This window comes from Myotis davidii, unplaced genomic scaffold, assembly GCF_000327345.1.
Source record: "Myotis davidii unplaced genomic scaffold, ASM32734v1 scaffold142, whole genome shotgun sequence".
NCBI lineage: Eukaryota > Metazoa > Chordata > Mammalia > Chiroptera > Vespertilionidae > Myotis > Myotis davidii.
This window is the reverse complement of record NW_006294400.1, coordinates 1,926,150-1,936,047: the sequence shown is the minus strand read 5'-3', so window position 1 is coordinate 1,936,047 and position 9,898 is coordinate 1,926,150. Positions and strand designations below refer to the sequence as shown.

Sequence of the window (9,898 nt, the reverse complement as noted above, 5' to 3'; positions counted from 1 at the left end):
GCTCTATCCTGCCATGTGTTATCTCACTGAACCCTGCAGGCCTGAGAGGTAGGTGCCGTGATATGCATGAGCCCAGTGAGGTTCAGTGTGGCGAAGTACCTGCCAGTTGTAAGGTGGGAGCAAGGACTTGGACCAAGTGTGTGCGACTCCAGAACCAGAACCAGACATGATGCCGCAGGGTCACACTCCCCCTTCACTGTGCTCCCCATCGCTCACAAGTACCACCCACTCGCTCACGCCTCATCATCATCCTGGGAGATAGGAAGAGCAAGTACAGTTAGTCCCCACTGGACAGATGGGGAAACCGAGGCCCAGACAAAGGCTGGGACTTGCCCAAGGTCACGCCGTGAGATAGGGCAGAGCCTGGCCGTGCTCCCTGGTTCTGGGTGGAGGTCTTTGCCTGCAGGTGCGCCCTCTGCCAGGAGCCCAGGCAGGTGGAGCCCACCCAGGCTCCGTAGGTAAGGAGCTCTGCCTCTCTCTTCCTTTCCGTTTCCAGTATGATGTGTCAGTTGAGTGTAGTTGAGAGTAAAAGTGCGACATTCCCATCGGAGAAAGCGAGGCACCTGCTGGACGACAGTGTCCTAGAGTCCCGCAGCCCTCGCAGGGGCCCCGCCCTCACCTCCTCCTCCGCCGTCACCAATGGACTCTCGCTAGGTAAGCGTCTGGCGCGCGGCAGCATGGCACAGCCGGCGTGTGCTCGTGTCTGTCTGTCACTGTGCCGCGCCCGGTGGCCTCACCCCGCAGAGAGGGGCTCTCCTTCCTGGCCTCTGGGTGTCACGAAATGCCTGAGCTTGTCCTCATCCTACCGGTGGCCCTGAGCACAGCAAACGGGTGGAAGAAGCAGCCAGACACATACCTGAGACCCGCTGTCCCTGGCTGGCAGCTGGCAGAGCCCGGCCGCTGCCCCGCGGGGCTCTGTCCCGGGAGAGCCACAGGCCCCAGCCTTAGGGCAGAGTGGGGAGGCTGCCTCAGGACAGCGATGAGGGCCACCGGGTTCTCACGCAGGTCCTTGCTTCACTTCGAGAAGTTAGAGTTAGGGAGGCTGAGAAGGTGATCTTAAGGGTGCGATTGCACGCCTGAGCTTCAGCCGGACACGTGCTCATGTCAGTGGAAGGCACTGCCCTGCTGAGGCCGGGATGGGCGAGGGCAGAGTCCTCCTGCAGTGCCCAGGTCACCCGTCCTTTCTGCCACTAGACACGTGTCCTGTCTGCTGGCCGTGCCCTTCCAGCATACTTGTGCTTCTGTGGTCCTGTGTCCGTGTGTCCGTCTGCTTTCCTTAACAGGGAGCCCTCCTGGTGCTGGTAGTGGTATAGATAGTTGCCAGGCAGGGGTTTGATCCAGTGAGGCCGCAGAGTGGAGGGCCCATGGGTGTGGGGAGGGTGTGTGGGGACAGGAAAAATGTCCCACACTCCTGTGAAATGCCCAGGAGTGTGCTCGTGTCTGTCTGTCACTGTGCCGCACCCGGTGGCCTCACCCCGCAGAGAGGGGCTCAGGCCCTGTCTGCGGCAGCGTCACTCCAGGGGACAGCCGTCTCCCAGCACAGAAAGCCCGTGCCAGGCCAGGTCCGCGCCCACCTCCACCTTAGAGGAGCCAACCTGTTGGGACCTAGTCAGGAGTGTGCAGTGTGTTCAGAGGGTACACCTGGGAGGGGAGCCGGGCAGCCTGTGGGGCAAGGCTGGCTCAGAGGTGAGCAGGTCTCCTCTCAGACTCTGAAATGCTGGGGCATTGTGGTCACCAGGGCCCAGAGTCGCAGTTCCCTCAGGATGTGGCCATGGGACCCTTTCCTTGGCGTGTCCTTGGGGTGGTTCTGAACCAGCTGGGAAACGCCGCCCAGGAGCACTCAGCCAGGCACATGCTCCTGTCCATGGAAGGCACTGCACTGAGGCCGGGCTGGGCGAGGGCAGGAGCCGAGGGTGGTGTGAGCCGTGCCTGGACCCAGGCCCTGCTCTTCCTGAACAGAAAGCTGAGTCACAGTGCCACCCAGTGTACGGAGGGAGGTCACCGGTGCTGTGGCCCTTGGCTCCTGTGTTCGGAAACTCAGGGGTTTTTCTGCCTGGAGCAGGTAGCTGTGTGCATGTGCCATTTGGAGCTGAACAGGTCCTCTCTGTCCTGTAACCCCCAGCGGCCTGGGACCCCTCCTTCCCCTTTCCCACTGCCCAGCCTCGGTGCCAGCAGGTAGCCCAGGCCAAGACCCCTGACCCAGGGAACCTCGAGGACTGAGAGTCCATACAAAGGCACGTGGTGTCAGTGAAGTGGCAGAAGAAAGTGTGTCTTGTGCTGGAGGTGGCCTTGGAGAGCCCCTGAGAAGCAGGTGGGGGGGAGGGGCGCTTGAGCCCTGTGTGTGTGTGTCTGTGTGTGCTGGCCGGAGGTCTAAGGGACCCCTCGAGGCTTCCAGTGCTGGGCAGCGGCTCTGACCAGTGTCTAGTCAAGCCCTGACCCTCGGAGAGGAAGTGCTATTTGCTCTGTCCTGACCGGGTGAGACCTGTTCTAGCACCAGTTTTCCTTAGGCCAGAGGGAGGCAGTGGGGGCCAGGCCAGGCCCAACAGAGGCCCAAGGACCCAGACTCCCGTGTTCTGGGGTAGGCAGTGCAGCCTTCCGGGGGCCGTGGGAAGGGAGCAGAGGCCCCCCGGGGAACAGTGGGACAGCTGGTGCTTTGCACCCTCCCGGGGCGGAGAGGCAAAAATAGAAGCAGCAGGAGCCCAGGGTCAGGAGGCCATCGCTCTGGCGCTTCTGTGGCGCTCGGGGCCCTGGGCCCAGGGAGCCAGGAGAAGAGGCCCTTCCAGATTGGCTCCTCTCGGGTGAGGCCGCCTTGCTCACTGATCTGTGTTCCTTTTCCAGGCAGTAGTGAGAGCTCAGAGTTTAGTGAAGAAATGTCTTCAGGGCTGGAAAGGTGAGTGTGGCCTCAGCGTGGCCTCCCTCCCAGGAGGTGCCCGGGGCCCAGGGAGCTGGAGACCGCTCCAGGCAGGGACCCACCCCAACCTCATCCCATGGGTCCACCTGGGAGGCTGCTCTGTGGCTCCTCAGGACAGCTCAGCCCAGGGGCAGGACTCACTGAGGGAGGAGGGATAGGGGACCAGCCCCATGTTCTGAGCAGCCCCTCATCACCTGATCCCAAGCTAGCCCAGGGCCAAGGCCAGCGCCTCTCCCTCAGGCCGAGCTGCTGGGGAGACTGGTCTGAAAGGTGGGTTCTTGCAGCCAGATGCCTGAGGATGGGCCTAGCCTGCAGGCGGCATGTTGCTCCGCCTGGTGGGGTCTGAGAGTATTGCAGCACATGGCCTCAGTCCCTGGGCTGACAACCACCTGCTGGGCACTGGTGACCACACCGTGGATCCCTCAGCCCAGGGTTCGGCTCCAGCTCAGGAATTCACCTCGGCACCTGCTCCACACAGTGTGCTTTCTCTGTGCCAGGCACACCTGGCCCTGGGAAGACAGGGCTCTGAATGGGGAGCTCCCACAGCCGCGGGGCCACAAAGTGAAGGGTGTCGTAGTGACTGTAAGGGAGTCAGGGAGCAACCAGTGACAGGAAGGTTATGAGAAGCAGGTTCCCACCATCCTTCAGTGGCCCGCACACACAGCACACTCACACACACACTTACATCCTCTTACACATGTGGGTGCACATACCCACACGTACATTCACATGCATGCATGCGCATGCATACCTCACACAGATACACGCCTCACACATGCATACACACACACACTCACATACACACATCCTCTGGTGCTGAGCCTCCTGGCTCCTCAGTCCCCATAATCAGAAAATGGCCAGAGAGGAGGTGGGTGCTGGCCAGCAGGTCCTCACAGGGCAGACAGAGGTGTGACAGGTGATGAGTGATCTTGTAGAGCAGGCGCTGTGAGCCAGGCACCGTCCTGGTCTCACCGAGTCTTCACACGCTGCTACACAGCAGTTATCCAGGGGCCCCCGTTTATGCACGTGGACAGCTGGGCTCAGAGAGGTGAAGTGACCCCGCTTGCTCACACTCTGCCGGGGCAGAGCTGCCCAAATCCCCGTCTTCCTGACCACTGAGCCTACCTCTCCACCACCTTTCAGGCCAAGCACTGGCCCCATGTCGGTCGGTCAGTCTGTCTGTCCTTGTGAACCCCTGATGGAGGGCAGGAAGTGGGGGCAACAAGGCCCTTCCCTCTGGGGCTCCTGGAGGGGCATTGCTTCGCTCTCATTCTCTCAGGCAGGCAGGCCACTGCCCTGGATCTGGGCCCCTCAGCAGTGGGATGGGAACCAGGCAGGCATCAGGGCGGACTGCAGGTCTGCTGGGCACGCCCGAATCTCCCCGGGCCACAGGCCAATGAGGGGACATCGAGTGGGAGACATCATGGTGCCAAGATCCTGAACATCACCCACACCTGGACCTAATCATTGGCTCCTTCCTTCCTCCCTCCCTTCCTTCCTCCCTTACCTCCTTCCTTCCTTCTCTCCCTCCCTCATTCATTCGCTCATTCATTTATTCAATGCCCATTTATTAAGCAACTGCTCCCTGTCAGACACCCCCTGAGGGTCACGCGCTCAGGAGGGAGGGAGGCTGCCTTTCCATTGTCCCATGGACTCCATGGAAGTAGGGCTGTGGGCGTGGACCAGGCTGACCTCAGCAAACCTCGGGCTCCTCAGAAATTAAAGGAGGAGGGAATCCTCCAGTCAGGCCATCAGTAGAGGCAGCAGGTGCTTCTTTGTGCCCCTGCAGAGGTGAGGGTTAAGCAGCAGCCCAGGGACACGTGGTGGGAGGGCCACAGTGGACCCGAGGAGGCCGCCGGGCCCAAGCATTATGCCAGGATGGGAGAGGTGGCCCGGGAGTGCGTGGTGTCTCCAAGAGTCACCGCCGGAGAGCGGGTGCTAGTGCACCTCAGTGAGACCTCGCAGTCTGGCTCTGGACATTGCCTGCAGATCAGAGGGGCCTGCGGTCAGGCCTGCCTGCTGCCTCAGCGACCTTGGGCCTGTCCCTCAATCTCTGAGCCTCAGGTCCCTCAGCTCTGCAGGGAGGGTGCCCACAGGGAGTACTTAGCACATAAGTGGAAGTGCTCCATTGGGGAAACTTACTTTGGGATGTTTATGAATTTCACTCAGTAGGTACCTCTTGCCAGCAAGCAGGTGATCAGGAGTCTAAAGCTGGGTGGGGGGAAGAGAAAATTCCCAGATGGCCGCTCAGTCATCACAGAGTGGATGGACTATGGGGAAGGCAAGTGTCCTCCGCCCTGGCTGGCCCCTAGGAGGCACTGACCGGGGGTAGAGAGGCCTGCGGCAGTCGGACGCACGGGTGCTCTAGGGTGGTGAGGAGGTTGGTGTTTTAATTTCTTTGCTGTGGGAGGTTTGCTTGTTCTTAGCAGATACGATCTCCCAGCCCCCTTAGGGAGACCCCAGGAAAGTGGAGTGGGGGCAACAGAGCCCCAAGCCCGATCCCCTCAAATCTGTTTTTAAAGACACTCTTTTCCTTCCTTGAGAAGATCAGAGGACTTTGGCAGATGTCCTGGTGTGCCAGGGTGCAAGGTGCCTCTTGAATCCCAAACTCTGCCGCGATTGGGAGAGGGAGGTGAAGCTCTGGAGGCCATCCTGGAGGTGAGGGTCCATTTCAACTGAGGTGCAACCACGAGAGCGGCTGTTTCCAGGGTGATTCTCACAGAGGCTGAGGGCCAGGAATCCCCGGCTTGTGTCCCTCACCTGCCACCTTCAGTCCAGTTTCTGCAGGCCCTTCCTGCCCCGGTCCTCCGTCCGGCTGCTCTGTCTCAGGTGGCAGCCCAGTTGGATGATGAGCTGAGCTTCTGACATTGGTTTCCCTCAAGATGCCGTCTCTTCCTTGTTCTCAGCAGCAGACACTGAAGTCTGACAACTGAGGCTCCACCCAGGAGCTTAGGCCCCTGAGAACAGTGAGCAGTGGTACCTGGGCCTTTCTCTTGACCCTGCCCTTGGGCCCCAGCTGAAAAGGGCTGGGCCCTGCCCATAGCTGCTGAAGCTTCATAAGTACCGAGAAATCTGCCACCTCTCTGTCCAATGCCTACCGCCCAGAGTCAGGTCCTAGGACAGTGATGGCGAACCTATGACACACGTGTCAGAGGGGACATGCGAACTCATTTTTTTGGTTGATTTTCTTTGTTAAATGGCATTTAAATATATAAAATAAATATCAAAAATACAAATCTTTGTTTTACTATGGTTGCAAACATCAAAAAATTTCTATATGTGACACGGCACCAGAGTTAAGTTAGGATTTTTCAAAATGCTAACACGCCGAGCTCAAAAGGTTCGCCATCACTGGCCTAGGACGTGGGCCTCGTGTGGACCCTTCTCTGTGGATATCCGCTCTGCTCCCCCCCCTCTCTCTGCAGCCCGGACTTCTAGACCTGTCAGCTCACAGAGGGGAAGGTGTATGTGTTATGGCTTCACCCCGCCACAGAGCCCAACTTTCAGTCTCTCACATCCGGTTCCTAATTGCCAGGAAAGAATATCGGATTGACTTGGCTCTGCTCAGGTGTCCTATCCGCTCAGCTAAACTTAAGTGCAAATGCGGCTCCTAGGGACCCACTCAGTGGATCAGGGACATTGCCCGGAAGAGAGAGAGCTGCTCACAGGCGGTCAAAGTGCTGTAACAAGTGCTGCTGGGGAGACATCCAGGGCCCACAGAACTCGGGCGGCGGCTTCCTGCCTGCAGATGAGGGTGAATCATCAGCAAGCGGTTAGGGTCAAGTGCCCATCCAGGGTTTGCCGGTGCAGGTGGGCCCTCCATGGGTGCAGTCCCACCAGGGGCTCCGTGCACTGAGATAGAAGCATGGGGGGCCTATTCCCACTAAGGCAAGATGACTGAGACCTCAAGGTGCTTACTATCCAAGACTTCTCCCTGCCCCCCAACCTCCTAGACCAGTAACAGGGACTCGGGGTTAAATCATGAAATTCAGCCTCCAAGGTACCTGCCAGCTACTGTGGCACCTAGAAAACTGTCCGGGAAGTGTCCTGCAGGCCTGTCGGCTAGCCTGAATCCGCGCGGTGCTGTTGGCGCGAGCAGGACCCGGCTGCATCCTCAACAGCACCCCCCACTCTTCCTTTTCCTAGTGCCGTGACCTTGGGCAAGTTGCGCCTCTCCAAGCCTCAGATTGCTTATCCAAAAGGTGGGCATACGAGCAGTGCCTGCCTCCCAGAGTTGTGTGATTAAACAAAGTAGTGAATGAATACCGCTGGGCACATTACCTGGCCCCATCATCCCTTCCTCACCTAAGCTCATCACCCCCACCATCCACCGTTGTGCCCACCATCGCTCCCATCCCCCATCCCATCGTCCTATCGCCATCCTTATCACCAGCTTGCACACCCTTTGGGACTGAGATGTTCTACTGGGTTGCCAGCCCACAATTCCCCAGACCAGTCTTCCCATGAGCAGGGTTGTCTCCTGCAGCACTCCTCCCTGCCACCCCCACGATCCAACCCTGGCGGGGGGGAGAGGGGGGAGACTGGAAAGTGGCCCTCCTGGGGTGCATTCTGTTCAGTCACGTGTTCCCAGCCAGGAAAGGTTGGTTCTGGAGTGGGGGCCCATGTCAGTCAGAGACATTCCGACAAAGCCCATTCAGCGTGTGCTGCACAGAAACTCAAGAACTGGGGCCTCCCAGTGAAGCCTGCAGGGAGCCGCTGCACAGTGCTGCCTCCAGACCTGGGCCCAGTCCCATGGCAGGCTCCACCATGCGACACGCCAGCCTCTGCCCAGCCTGAAAGGTGTGGGAGGAGCTTAGACTACAGAGTCAGACAGACTGGGTTCAGATCCTGGCGAGCTAGGCTCACAGTCCTGTCAAGTGTCCTCACATCACGGAGCCTCAGTTTCCCCATTCTGGGGAGGCTAATGGTGCTCTCACAAAGCTCCGGAGAGGAGGAGTGCATGGCCTGGCGTCCGCGCTCCCCCAGCAGCCCTGGGCATTTGGGAGCACCGCGCTCACTGAGGAAGCGCCCGGAGAGCCTGCTCGGAAGGTGCTGCCTTATAGCTCCATCAGCACGTCAGTCCGGCCACGCATGTGCTAAGCGTGCAGCCAGGGACTGTCTCAGAAAAGGGGACGGCATGGTGGCGAGGGGGCTGGGACCTCCTAGTGTCAGCAGACAGTCCGCTCTGGTTGCACATTTTGCTGGGGCGCTGGGGAAAAGAGACCCCTGAGAAGAGAGGGTGAGAGAAGGGGCCAGTTTCCAGCTCCACACCAGCCTTGGCTCAGCGGGAACTCGGACCAAATGAGGAGACTCCCCCCCCACACAGGGATGGCACCATGAAGTTCACTCCCAGACCTGCCCGCTCACGGAGCCCCGTGTGGCTGGGCGGGGAGCAGCTCACTCACAGGGTGACGTGGTGTGACCCCCGTTTCCCGGTGCCCAGCGGTGTGGCCAATCATGAAGTACCCAAGCTTTTCAGAAACTACAGCAGATCCATTGTTTTCTGTATTGCATCAGGCTGCTCACTGCACTCACCCTCCCACGGAGAACTTACCTGGGGCGTCTGTTCAGCAACTGGCAGCTCAGCTGCCCCAGACCGTGGGGCGGGGAGGGGGGGGGGATGTGTGTGTGGGGGGCTTCCTGAGCTGATGCCCACTGTCTGAGAGGCTCTCGCCTCCATCAGCTACCTGTCCCCCCAGCCTGTCGCTAACACTCAGCCTTTTCCTCTAAAGCAGGGGACGTCTCTACGCCACGCTGGGGCCCAACTGGAGAGTTCCAGTTCGGAATTCTCCCAGGACCCGGAGCTGCGTCTACAGGTATCCATTTATTCATGTGTCCGTCCGTCCACGCGACAGAGAGCAATACGGTGCCTGCTGGGCGCCGTGTGCGGGGTGCCACGCTCTGTGCTAGAGGCTGTGGACGGGATGGACACGGCCGCTGCCTCAGCCCACGAGGCTGCTACAGAAGAGACCTAAACGAAGAGAAAATCCCAGGTCTCAGAGAAGGGGGGGCCCTGGGAGGAGAGAGCAGGGAGGGGCTCCCTGGAGAAAAGACGGGAAGAGAGGTAGGAATTAACCTGGTGAAATAAGGGTGGGAGGCAGAGGGGTTATAAGGGCGCCCAAGGCAAAGGGACAGTCCGTGGGCCTGAGGCAGGAATAGCGGGAGATTCCACGCAAAGGAAAGGCAGGATCCAAGGAAATGAGAGAGGAGAGCGTATAAGATGAGGCTGGACAAGTGGGCGGAGCCACAACCAACGGGGGTGGGGGGTGGGGGGGAAGTGAGGGGAAAGGGGAAGGGTGGTGGTCCAAAGGCAATGGAGACAGTGAAAGTGGGCCTGGAAGGTCGGGGAGGTGGCGTGACCAGGCCATCCTGGCCGTGCGTGGAGTACACGGGAGGAAGGCAGGAGTCGCTGCTGTGAGACCAAGGTTGAGCGTGGACTGATGGGTCACAGGCAGATCAAGTTCTGCGGAGCTGGGCGGAGTGGGATGGCTGAGGTGGACAGGCAGGCGTTGCAGGGGTGGAGGGTGAGAGAAGAAAACCCCTAGGTTTGGGCTCAGCTGGGTGGGTGGTGTTCCCTGGGGGAAGGTGCAGGCTGAGGGAGGGGCCTAGGGAGGCTGGATTGGGTGGGGGGGTTGCGGGGGACAGTAAGCAGAGCTCTGGGTCTGAAATTGGGCTGACGGGCTGGTGCTGCACTTGGATGCCTTCACCCATAGGTGGCGCCTGAATCCCCATGGCAGGGGGTGAAAGAGGAACCCTGAGAAAGGTGCAGAGCTTGGCAGTGTGGGGGTCCCCTGTGCCCCTTCTCACTTCACCCCACCTCTCGCACTTCCTCCATGCTCCTCCAGGCTTCTGCCAACGCAAAAAGGAGGGGCTGTGTGATCCCCAAGTTCCCCAAGTGGAGAGGAAGCAGTGGTCAGATGGGGTGCAGGGGCTGTGAGGGGCCTGAGTCAGGATGGGGTGCAGGGCTGCGGGGTGCCCGGGTCAGGC

The 9,898-nt window shown here is 59.9% G+C and overlaps 1 protein-coding gene across 7 annotated transcripts in view; it reads left to right on the top strand.

The window, feature by feature from the left end:
* RALGPS1 (Ral GEF with PH domain and SH3 binding motif 1) overlaps window positions 1-9,898 on the top strand; it is a 221,240-nt gene that overhangs the window by 200,673 nt on the left and 10,669 nt on the right. For 3 of the 7 annotated variants that reach the window (XR_435916.2, XM_006768544.2, XM_006768545.2), the window contains exons 13-15: window positions 497-654; window positions 2,839-2,890; window positions 8,644-8,727. Coding sequence is in view for 6 of the 7 variants with exons in the window: in XM_006768544.2 (XP_006768607.1) it covers window positions 497-654; window positions 2,839-2,890; window positions 8,644-8,727 (294 nt within the window). In the remaining variant the exon portion in view is untranslated. Of the gene's footprint in view, window positions 1-406; window positions 459-496; window positions 655-2,838; window positions 2,891-8,643; window positions 8,728-9,898 lie in introns of those variants that run through there. The other 4 variants (XM_006768548.2, XM_006768551.2, XM_006768550.2 and 1 more) reach the window with 4 other exon arrangements.